The sequence below is a fragment of the Rhea pennata genome, chromosome 17 (genome assembly GCF_028389875.1).
Source record: "Rhea pennata isolate bPtePen1 chromosome 17, bPtePen1.pri, whole genome shotgun sequence".
In the NCBI taxonomy this organism is placed as follows: Eukaryota; Metazoa; Chordata; class Aves; order Rheiformes; family Rheidae; genus Rhea; species Rhea pennata.
The window spans coordinates 6,655,030-6,667,289 of NC_084679.1; the positions used below are offsets into that span (position 1 = coordinate 6,655,030).

Consider the following 12,260-nt stretch of genomic DNA (forward strand, 5'->3'; position numbering starts at 1 on the left):
CAAATCTGGTTTAGTTATATGTCACTGAACATTTCAAAATAGTAAAACACTTACAAATCTCACTTATATGAATTAAAACCCAAGTTATTGCTTTTTAATACATGTAATCACAATAGATTTGCTTTGGAAAGCCCCCATACCAGCACAGAACCAGCTGAACACAAGTGAAAAGGTACTGGAAGGCTTTAATTTTCATTACATTACCAAGTCCCAAGGTTTTAATCTTCATTACAGTACCAAGTCCCAAACCATCCACAAAAAGAATAAAATGCCACCGCAGTGCACGTAAGCCTACACAACAAAGGGAACCACTTATTAACGTGTGCAGACACTGCTCCAGCACGCTGGTTCCTACTGGTAATGCTACCACAGCCCACAGACTCCAGCTGTAGCGGTATCTTAAATGTGAGTCTTCCAGATGAAGAAGAGAAATAAAAATCTTCCCATTTACATGGGCTGCATACTAGCAGCTCTTCCGAAATTCTGCCTGTGTCGCAGCAGGGCCAGTACAGGTTTGAAGCAGGGTGACCACCACCAGTGCGCTAGCCGATGCAAGCCCAGGGTGTAGCTGGAACTCGTTCCAGGAGAGTGTTTAAAGCGTACCTTAACTGAAAGCAGGCTGGACAAGGTGCAATCACTGGCAATCACAGCCGTTCAGTTGCTGCATGGTGCGTGAAACCACTCGTCATTGTGGCGAGACATCCTCAAAAAGTGGCGAAAGGAGAATGTGCTGGGTGGCTACGTGAGGTGTGGGGAAGGAGGAAGGATTAGGTTTCACCGTTTGCATACGGGAGGTTAATAGGAGACTTAGAAAAAAGGTAACGCTGTCCCTGAGGAACCCTTGGGGAGTGCTATGGCAGCGGGGGGGGAAAGCCCAGCTTTAAACCCCGTGTGCACTTCGTGTAGTCCGCAGAAGGCCGCAAGCGTTGCCGGGGCCGGGTCTAAGCCTGACTCAGGAGGATTTTTTCCCTTCTCGCTACGTTGTCTTTGTCCTGGGATTCCTTGCTCTGTTGCGGCAGCATTGATTTCACTTCAGAACATTTTATAGCTTAAATTGAAGCAGATGCTCCAGTTCACTCCAGTTGGACTCACTTACTGGACAGCATTTTTCTGTTGCTTAAACTTTCCTATTAGTTTCTATTTCCAGAATCAAAACAGCTCGTTGTGCAACGAAAGACTATCAAGGAGGATTCAAATTGTCTATAAAGAGAAGACTTTCACTTCTTTGCCTTAACCACTTGATATGCTCCTGTCAAGTATGACTTTGTATACATACTCCAGGCTATGGAAATAGAGAATTTAAATAGACAGGCAAGCTACATAACCAAGAAAAAGCATTTAGGGCTTGAGAGCTAATTATAGCTTGTAAAATTTTTTTAAAATGTTTGTATTGAATTGCTGATGGAGGGATATATGAAGATTTTACTGAATTTCTTACCTGGATAGACAGAATGGGAATACAGTAAGATTTAATTTGCGAGTTATCCAGTTAAGAACAGCAAAGTAGAGAAGCCCTGGCAAAATGAACTTAAAGATCAAGTTCAATGTGGTACTCTATTTTGAAAATTTTCAGCTTTCCCTCAAACTCAGGTGAGCTACTGAACTTCTACCGTGTTAAAAACGTAGTTTGACCCATGCGGTTTTCCCGCCATCACCGAACAGGGGGCAGGGTACGGGCCAGCATCTGAACCAGCACTTCTCTGACCCTCCTATATTTCCTGCATACTCAGCAACAGGCAACTGAAGATGCAGTTTCAAGTTCCTAAATCTTTTGTAGACTCTAGTAACAGAGTATTGCTCATACACAAACAACCAGTTTGGCTTCCATCGCATGTTTAGCAATGGTTTTTGTGTTTTGATTGTGAAACAATAAGACAATTTGTTACTCCTAAGCTATCTCAAAATGCTGTAGAAAAATAAAAGTCTTCTTGTGCTCCATTCTTTAAGAATGTTTTACTCCAGTGGTTTAGTATTTGGTATGTAAATGTAAAAATTATCAAAAAAAAAAAAAATTGATAAACCTTACCATTCTGACTGCATCACAAAGAATTAATGTATTTATTTTTGCTCTTATTTTAGATGCCTTGCAAAGTCTTGGCCATTCTCCTTCATTTTTTCTTCCTGAGTGCTTTTGCGTGGATGCTAGTGGAAGGATTTCATCTCTACAGTATGGTGATCAAAGTATTTGGGTCAGAAGAGAGCAAGCACTTATACTACTATGGAATTGGATGGGGTAAGCATTTAGTAGCTGCTTGCTTTCAATCTCTTCACCATAAGACAAGATTATATTATGGATCCTAATCGCCTATTTTTTATAGCATGTATGAAACTGTGAACTTCAGAATAATTTTTAATAACGACATACAATGTGAATGTATTTGTCATGCCATGATTCCTGTCTCAGAGTTAGACACTGTTCAGAAGCGTATGTAAAAGATTGCTCTTATGATCCTAGTTTTCCCTACTGAGAGTAGGTTTGTTAGAGAAGAATGTGCATAATTTTTCTGACTGTAATCAAACTATAAAATATATAGTCCTGCTGCACTAAATTTCTTGACTTCACTAAGGCCAGATCAGATCCTTGATTACAAAATCAATAGTAGGAGTATGGGAGGGAGATATCACTGCACTGATATGTTCTTCTTCTTCTTTTTTTTTTTTTTTGATTCTAACTTATATCTGTATTCTGAAGTCACCATACATACAAAATGGGCGCAGTATTTCAGGAGTATCACAAGAGTTCATTAGTTTTGGACTTCATGTTTTGCACCTTGAAATCCCTAGGCGAAAGAGGCTGCAAGGAAGCTCGGTGTTATGATAAAGAATAAAAATGTCCTTCAATACAGGAATATCACAGATAACAATGTACAGCTTTTTAAATGCAGGAACCAAAGTATAATCTCTCCTACCACCATCTAGATGTTCTCTAATTGCCTATCTGATCTGCAACACCCTTTAACCCCAAGTTAGTTTTACTGTTGATGGGCAAACAACATTTCTTGACCAATTTCTCTAAAAAGAAAGGTAGTAACATTTTCACTCAGTACTATTGAATAGCTGATGCTCAGGGAATCTTGGCAAAGAGGGTATATTTTTGAGTTCTTCCACTCATGTAACTAGTTTGTCTTCTTTGCACTGTTCCTTGTCAACCAATAGTCCATCTGACTCAGGCAGTAAAAAAATTCTCTCTGATTCAGTAAAAAAGTTCTCTCTGATTCAGACACCCTTACTGCCAAACTCGTTAAAAATGAACTTCATTGCACATTTTCTCAGATTAATTCAGTCAAGAGAACTTGTTTGTCTTAACCAGGCACCAAGTTCACTTTTGAGTCTGAATTTGCAGATACGATAGAGACTAGTTTGTGGGGATGGAAGAAAGCATTAAGTTACTGGCCTGAAAATGTCAGTCATGGTGTCCTTTTAATGTACTTATTTAATGATTTTTTCATTCCTGCTACCTTCTTTAGTTCATAAAACTTATGAGCAGCTCTTTTTATGTTGCCATTCTATTAGAACAGTTAATATCTAACACGGATTGCTGGATCGTACTGGATTTAAGTAAAATTCTGTACTGCTTACAGCAAATATGTTAACTTTGCCAATTTTTAATGCAATCTAAGGTTAGTAAGGTGCTATTCTTTCTTAAACCATCCAAGGAAATGGATTAATACAAATTAAAGGACTAGCAACAGCTAAGCAATTCTTCATGTTAACATCATGTTAACATTCTCTTTATTTATTTCACTTAAAAGACTTAGGGAATGTGTCCTTATGCTGATTGGTGTAACATTGTTTATTTTCCTTAAGGAATGGCCAATTTTCATGCCAATAGTATGCACCTTAAAGTTCCCAGGTGCTAAAAGCATTTATAAGATGTTTTACTGCACTTCCAGTGCAGTAGATTTGTGTAAACTATTTTCAGCAAAACCAATTGAGTTTTCTTTTTATAAAACCACTACTTAAAGCAGCTAAAGGGAAGTATGTTAATACTTTTCATGCATACGGGCCCAAGAGTAAGAGACTCTAGACACGTTGAAGGTTGAAGACACATGAGATCTGCAGATTCTTCTAGACTGGGTGCTAAATGTAGAAAAACTTGCTGGTTTTAGAGAAGTTTATTGTGATCTTTTTTAATCTAAAGCGCATGAAATATAAATCCAAGTGGATCAAATCAACAAAATGTAGTGCCAGGGATCTATTTTCTCCTTCAAAAGTGCTATGCAAAAAAAACCACAATTAATTAGCTAGCTGGCATTTATTTCACTAGGGCATTTGCTTATAGCAGATGCTTTGATTAACTTAAATTGCAATTGGTCATTAATCATCTTGAGTAAATAAATTCATGGTTTATACGTATCACAATATACCTTCACCCTTCTTTTCCTGGCACTTTGCGTAAGGCCTATTTGTTGTAAAATGGTAGTGATCTGCATTGCAATTTAGGAGAGACAAGGACGAGCATGAAATTTGTATGCAAGACCACTAGAACAGAATACTGCATTTGGCCTCAGGCTACTGCAATATGATTGCTGTCACTCAGGGGGCAGTAATTAGCCCAATGAGTGCACAATCTATTGCTGCATAGCTCCGTGGGATGCAGTGTGCTTGCTAAAAAGGGTTTTCAGTGGTATTTTGAGTAAAGCTCTGGAGGACAATCCCTTAGGACCAGCAGTAGGTATTTTGATCAAAATAGATTTTCATCACAAAATAAGGAGGCACCAACAGTAGAATTTTCTATATTCAGTTCTTCTAGCAGTGTTCTTGGCAAGGATGGCATGAGAAACTTGTTGCCAAGCTCTGTAAGTGCAGCACAGGGACTATTGGAGACACCATCCACATAAGAGTAATATATTTCTCTGTGAAATCATTTCAAAAGTCCTTCTTGACAAATAAATTAATTTTTGAAAGCAAGTTCCAATTATTATTCCTGCAGTGATTTGGGAAAATATGCTTTCTAAAATCCAGTAAATCTACCATGTTGCTGTGAAAAGAAAATAGTTTGTATTGCTTTTCTCTCTCTTTTTTTTTTCTTTCTGTACAGCTCAGAGTATCTGCAGTTGAATTAAATGTTGAATTTCCTTAATCATATTTGACATTATGTCATTGGTGAAAGTGTGTCTAAACATCACTGAAATGATTTAACTAGGCAACTGCACTCCAAAGTGTTTATCTCTTGGTAAATATCTGCTTAACCTTCATTCAGTCAGCAATATCACAGTTCACTGTCTGGTACATAACTCTAATACTCATTGAGTTGATAATGGATGTTGCTGAATAACGACTTTTTTTAGAGACAAAAGGCACATTGCATTCACTAGTTTAGTAGACGCTTAGAATTGCCAAAGCCTGAGGACTGCTTAAAAGTACGCCTAGATTTGTCAGGTCCCAACTTTTTCTGTTGTTAGCATATTGGCCTAGAATATGCATAGAAACATTTCACTAGAAATGTTTAATTAGAGATCAGGACTCTAATTGTAGTCAGTACTGCCTTCAGCTTGTTTTCTAATGTGTAGAATTTGGTCTGTTGCATCATGATCGTGATGAAAATACAATAGAGGAAAGTCATATATAATCCCATAAAATTCCCACATTTTGATAAAGTCTTGCAAGCTTTATCCTAAAATTATTTTGTTTGGCAGTTAGAATGAGAGTGATTTAGCCTTGAGTGCAGATGTCAAAAGAAATACAAGCGTTCCTGTCCTATCCTGAGACAATAATAGATGCACAGCTTTCAATGTCTGATAGAAATGGACAGGTTTTTTTACAGTTTGGCTTGGATAATTATTATACTGACCAAAAATGATAGAAAGCAGTCAAAGACAAGGATGTCCCATCTCATGTTAGTCAAAGCAGGTAGCTCATTTCTTCATTCTTCACTTTTACTTGAAATGTGAATGCATTCAACTATTGTAAACTTACAGTTCCTGGACTAATGACAAACCCCAGCCTTGAATTTAACAATCCAGACACATCGTTCTTATTTAAGCGATGTACATGCATAAAAGTTTGCAGAATCTATGTTAATGACAAGGTGAATCTTGAGGCAAGATTTGACAGTAGATCAAGGACCTCTAGAGAGAGTATTGCTGATCTCCTAACACATACTGAGATTTCTGAGAAATACTACTCCAGTAAAATGAATTCAACAGTAATCAAAGAGGCAGGTTACCAAATGTGCAGAGCTGATTGAAGTTCTTGTGTATTATCTTTAGTCCCAACGGTGCTAAAATTACCTCAAAGCCTGCAGTTGTCGGTAATTCAAAAGAGGAGCAATTTGAGGAAGATGATAATATCCTACTTTTAAAACTACCTTGAGACTGATTGGGGGTGGGGGGGAATACTTTGTTGCCTTGGTGATTCAGTATAACACACAAAGATTAATGTATCAAAACTTTTCCCTCTCACCCATTTGTAGGATGCTGGTGATATAGTTTCTGATACTGGAGATTTTTCTCTAGCATTTTGGCCTTAGACTGTTTTCCTATTCCACACAATTTCTTTTCCTTTAGATATATACGCTTAGAATAGAGATTTCATTCTGAGCTGTCAAAAGATCTAAACTACCTTATTTGCTGCTGCTTAATATAGTCCCAGACATCTCCATGGATATGGTATAAACCAAGAGAGAAAAAGAAAATCATATGAAATTAACTTCTACAAAAAAATCGAGAGAATATACTTTTCCCCGTCAAGTCAAATAGAAAATTTCAGGTTTTAGAGAGAAAAATACTTTCATTTGTGTCTAATGCTTCACTTTTCTCTATAAATAACATATTTAGCCTTTTAGAATTAATGTCTTAAAATTGCTTGCTTCAAATTGTCTTCTATAGAGTTTCTATAGCCTCTCAGTTTTTTACTATATATAGAAGACACAGAAGCTTTCAAAATACAGCATGTAGATTTACAGGTATTTTTCATTTTATTTATCATTAGTGCCTGAGAAATTTAAAGCAAATGGATTAGGTATGAAGTTTAATGGTAAAGAAGAGTATGGACATTGATAATCTATCTGGCATTCGTTTTACTCTCCACCCTAGTACCTCCGTTCGGGCTCCTGTCTGAGCAAGGATTGCGCTATGGGGCTTCTTGTGCCCTAATATTTAGAGTTTGTGCCTGCTCTGCAGGCTGTATTTTGATGCAGGATTCTGGAAATAGCTTTAAAGTAGCTGGCTGGGGGACCAGAGGAACTCTAGCTGCAAAGAGCTCGCTGTGGGATGATTTACCCTGCTCGAATGTGATGCTCCGTTGCTCGGGTGCTACAGGGACACAGATGTCGCCCGTGCCATAGCTCAGCTGCCAGCATGCTGTACGAGAATATTTCCATCCGATGCTGTGCTCTGGAAAGTACAGTCTATTGCATCATAAATTTGGTGATTTGAGGTAGAGTTGGTGAGCATATTTGTAACATCTGCTAACTGAGAAAACATTTCAGATACAGTAAAAAAACATAATCGTATTTCTTTCATGGATGAAAAACAGTGCCAGCACAACATTAAGATTGCCTATTATGGATGTAGACTAAATTTTACAGCTCTTATGCAATTATTACTGACAAAGGATTAAGCAAGCACATTTACTTTTGTGTATAATATATTATCCATATAAATTTTTTAGTCCAGATCAAGTCTTATGATGCCCTGAAGCTAAATCTGTTTTTTCAACCTTTATGAAATTTATTGAATGATTGTTTCTTAGAGGAAAAACACTCCCTTTTCACTGAAAGAAAACCCTGTTGTTGCTTCCATTACCATCTACCTTTTAATATCCTGTTAATGCAAAGTAAAGACAAACAAACACTGCACTGTAGACTGCAGACCGTTTTACTTTCTCTGACTTAACAGCTCTTTTTATACAGATGACTGCACTACATTTCATCTGCATAACTTTTATTATCTTCCCAAAGAACTCTCTATTTAATTTTCTTCTTCACTGTTGTTTACAATTGATCAAGAGTCATGCTAAATCCTTTGCATGTCCAGCATTTGATTTGAGGGGAAAAAAAGAAAGGCAAACGAGAAGTACAAGAGAGAGTTAGGTGTAGGTATTTTTGCTTCTGCAACAAAGTCATCAGGGTAGAGCTTGTTTGCTGCGGGAAGGGAACTCGCATCCGAAGACGAGCAATACCAATCAGCAGAGCTACGTCCCCCCGTTAACTGAAGGTCTGGTTGGAAATATGCAGACACACCTGAGTAACCTTTTAGTATAGTTCATTCACACAATCGTGGCAGCGCGGGTTTCAGCAGATGGGCTTACGCCTGTGCTTAATTGCTGTGTTGAATATGAGTATTCCTGAATTTGTTCACACGTGTATAGGATTGTCCTTTCTTAATACACATATGTGATAGTAAACCAACTGTTGCCTTTGCTTAGGTCTTACACAAATAAAACTTTTAAGGCAAGCGTGGGAGAGCCAAGTTCACAGATGTTAAACTCCAACCTGCGGAAGGAATTTCAAAATCTAAGACCTAAACAATACCCGCAGATGCTGCTTTTTAACTTTTGGGTGTCTCTCATTTATAAGTACAAGCTGTTTGAAGTCACAGTCATAAAAGAATCAAACTATTTCTTTCAAAAACTATAGTCCTGCCATTACAGGAGAATTTTACAGAATTTTCTGAGGATGATGCTGGCAAGAGTCAGCAGAAATTAAATATCAGAGGATTTTGTAAAAACCTCAGGCAAAAAAGAGTAGAATGTAAGACAAAACTGGTACTTTACTTAAGCTATCATACATAATACTCTGTCTGGGACCTGGTTACTAAATTCTGTAAGATGTTAAGAACCCCAAACTTCAGATTTTATTAAATTATACAGAGATTGACAGACAAATACTTAATATTTAAAGAAATGAGGTTTTACTATGTTCAGAACTACTGGCAAGAAAAACCTTGCTTCCTTTCCAACTACTGGCTTGGAAAGCTGTGCTAAAGTGGCACCACAGGATATCACAGTGCAACGGGCCAGAGACATGCAGCTGCCGCTGACGGCAGAACCGCAGTTGTCTTGACTTTGTGTAATTCTTACGTAAGCCTGTAAAGCAACCGTGCACCTCCCAGGATGCAGCCCCGGGGAACCGTCAAAGCCCATCTGGAAACGTAGTCTACTTTAAACACAGAGATCTCGCAGGGCTATTATGTATTTATATCAAAATAAATCTTGTTTGGGCCTCTGAGTGGGATCTTAATTTGCTCCTGCCTACTCAAAACTGTCTTTAACGACCGCTTGCAATGCTCTAGCATAAGGAAATGTCACGATTTCTGACTTCTCGCTTGCAAGTCAGGTGCCCATGTGAGAAGCTCAGCTCTGTGTCCTAGATTGTTTTTTAGTTTGTGAACTAGGTGCACTTATTTGGGGAGAGTGATTAAAATAATTATTTATTTTACGCCTGACATTGCACCACAGAATATCACTTCTTGAAAAGCAAGAGCAAAAAATTCTATTAAAAAAATGAGTTTAAAAAAAAAAGGGATTCTTGATGAGATTAGAACTAATTCAGTTTAACTGTTAAATTATTGCTTTATTGAAAAGTCATTTTGTTGTTTGAAGTTAATTGATTAAAACATGTTATATTACACAGCTGGACTCAGAGTTAGCCTGAATTCTAGAATAACTCTGAGCTGTTCTGTTGTCCAAGTGCAATTTAGCTGAACTTGCATGGTTTACTGGAAGCTGCACTTTTGTTACTAATACTGCCACCAACTTTGACTTTTTGCAGGCTGCCCGCTGGCGATCTGCATAATTTCTGCAGCATCAGCCACAGATAGCTACGGAGAAAGTAAAAAGTGAGTATGAAAGCGTCTTCACTCCACTTGCAATAAGAATGAAAAATGCGGTGGGCAGGCTAACTCTTGCAGATCTTTTAATAGGGCCATAGTTCAGCACCATCTTGCTGATGAGTCGGGAGACAGGCTGCATAAACCAGAAGCATTGTGCTTTGTAGGCATATTCTTAGGTCTAGAAACTCAGGTTTGCTGTTTACTGCTGAGGCTACATCTGTACTTATACACTATAAGCTCCTGAGACGTTTTGTCCGTTTTTCCCTTTTGCTGCAGAGGCGTAAGGGCACCTACAGTGACCACCAATGTGAGCACTCTGCTTAACCCACGTTGAGAGTGAAGTGGAGACTGAACCATAGCTAATGAGATGAGAATAATCTTTGATTAAAGATATTTATTCTTTTAAAAAGAACTTCAATGAAACATCTGAAGATTTAGAATTGTTATTATTAAGAAATTTGAACAGAGTTTCAGTCTAAATTGGAAAAAAAGAAACCCTAAATTTATCTGAGAATACTGTAGTTTTCAATCCTACCATAGTTTAAGCAGAAGACTTGGAACAACAGTTGTTTTTTCTGTGTGGTAAACTAGCTTTTATAGTCACCGATGTAAGAAAGAAGTGTGACATTTATGTCATGTTTCCCAGCTAGGCAAGGAAGAAAAGTCTTAAATCTTTCTCTTGCTACCATGACAGTGCTCACAGCAACCAGTGAAGGCCCACTGCAGAGTAGAGAGGAACAACAAATAACAAATACTACATTTCCTTTCTCCCTCTCTTTCCATCCTCAATGCCATGCCAAGGCGCGTCGGAGCAGACAGCTGCGCTGGCTCACTGCAGGATACAAAGCAGAGATCCTGCCTCCGAGTCCTTGAGGATGTGGGGAGAGAGGAAGTCCTTGCTGATGCTCTATCAAGTCTTTTGCTTTTAAAACTCATCAGTCTTTTTGCACTCTCTTTTACTCTCTTTTTTTTTTGGTTAAGAACATTGTTGATTAAATGATTGTGTTTGATCTAAAAATCATTCTGCTTTTTCTCTGCAGCTGCTGGCTTTCGCTAGAGAATGGAGCAATCTGGGCTTTTGTGGCACCAGCATTATTTGTAATTCTGGTAGGTAAACCTACTGCTGCTGCCGTTTTCTTATCGCACATCTGTGTCAACCACACAAGGAATTTACTTGAAGGTCTCATGCCAATTTTTGTGCCAGGCTGTTGAACTTGATTGAACTACAGAGATGAATGGTTCAGAATTATTTTGTTTATGTTCCAGTTTTAGTGAGCACGTGATTGTACATTCATCTGTGCATATTAATTCTCACACTATTCATTTTACTAGTCCAAGACGAAAGTACAGCCTAAAATTCTGGGACAGTCCTTTCCTGAACAAGCCTATTGGGATCATTAATAACTACACAGAACTGGCTAATCTTGGAGGCTTTATTGGTTCTGAGAAAGAGCCCTGGCAAGAAGCAGTTCTGCAGGATGTGTTTCGTATATAGTTGTATATGGCTGTGTGTAGGCCAGGTGGCTGCCACGGTCGCTTGTGTCGGTGATAACGGGTGCAATCTTTCCAGAGGCAGGTGTGAGTTCACGGCTCAGATACTGATACATGAATGTCCTACTGCAGTTTAATCATGCCCACGCATTAAATTACAGAGAACTGTTACTTAATTGCTTTGGTTGCTTATGGAGTCAGGGTTGTTTGCAGGGATTAAGTGGGAGACTATTCCTCTGCAGCACTATTTCCAATACCGTAATTGATCAGGCTATATATGATTTTTGCTGTGGGCTCTAATGTGAGCGAAATAGACCTACTGATCAGTGAAATCATTACTTCTTTTAAAGCTTTACTTTGATTTTGAAGACATGAGCCCAAATCTAGACCAAAGCCTGTGCTTACGGTGCCAATTAAGGATGTGCAGGTCAAAATGAGAGCCTGATATTTGCTTGGAGGAACATCAGGAGGAAGCTAGTGACTCTACCTTCTACTTCCCTGAGAAAGCTGGAATTCCCAGGGAAAGTCCAGAGACATCCCCAGCATTCCCCACACAGAGAAACCCCCCCAGATCCTGCTCAGAAGGACCATCTCCACAAGCCACAGGAAAGACGGAGAGCCCTCCTTATAGCCAGTGTTCAGTACAGCATATTTCCATAGCTGCTCGGCAAGCAGGAGATGGCAGCTTGGCTGCGCCTTGTGATCACAGGCCATTTGCAGCTGCAGCTCAGTGGATACCCTAACACTGAACTTGAGATGGCTAAATCTGCACCGCTCATAGGCAGCCCAGCCCAGCATCTCTTCCAGGCTGCAAGTGCTGAAACAGTAGGCTATACACACATTAAAAAAAATATATGGTATATTGATGTGGCAGAAATTGGCTTCATGCTAGTATTTTCATCAGATGATTAATAGCAGCACTGGAAAAGCCCTGTGCAGTTAGGATAGAATTTCTTTTACCTAGGTGAAAGCACATAGGTATAAATAAGAAAT

The 12,260-nt window shown here is 38.7% G+C and overlaps 1 protein-coding gene across 1 annotated transcript in view; it reads left to right on the forward strand.

The window, feature by feature from the left end:
* The window catches only part of ADGRD1 (adhesion G protein-coupled receptor D1), a 161,667-nt gene that overhangs the window by 111,369 nt on the left and 38,038 nt on the right, over positions 1-12,260 (forward strand). The window contains exons 20-22 of the mRNA XM_062590274.1: positions 2,080-2,233; positions 9,716-9,782; positions 10,817-10,883. Coding sequence (XP_062446258.1) covers positions 2,080-2,233; positions 9,716-9,782; positions 10,817-10,883 — 288 coding nt within the window. The remainder of the gene's footprint in view (positions 1-2,079; positions 2,234-9,715; positions 9,783-10,816; positions 10,884-12,260) is intronic.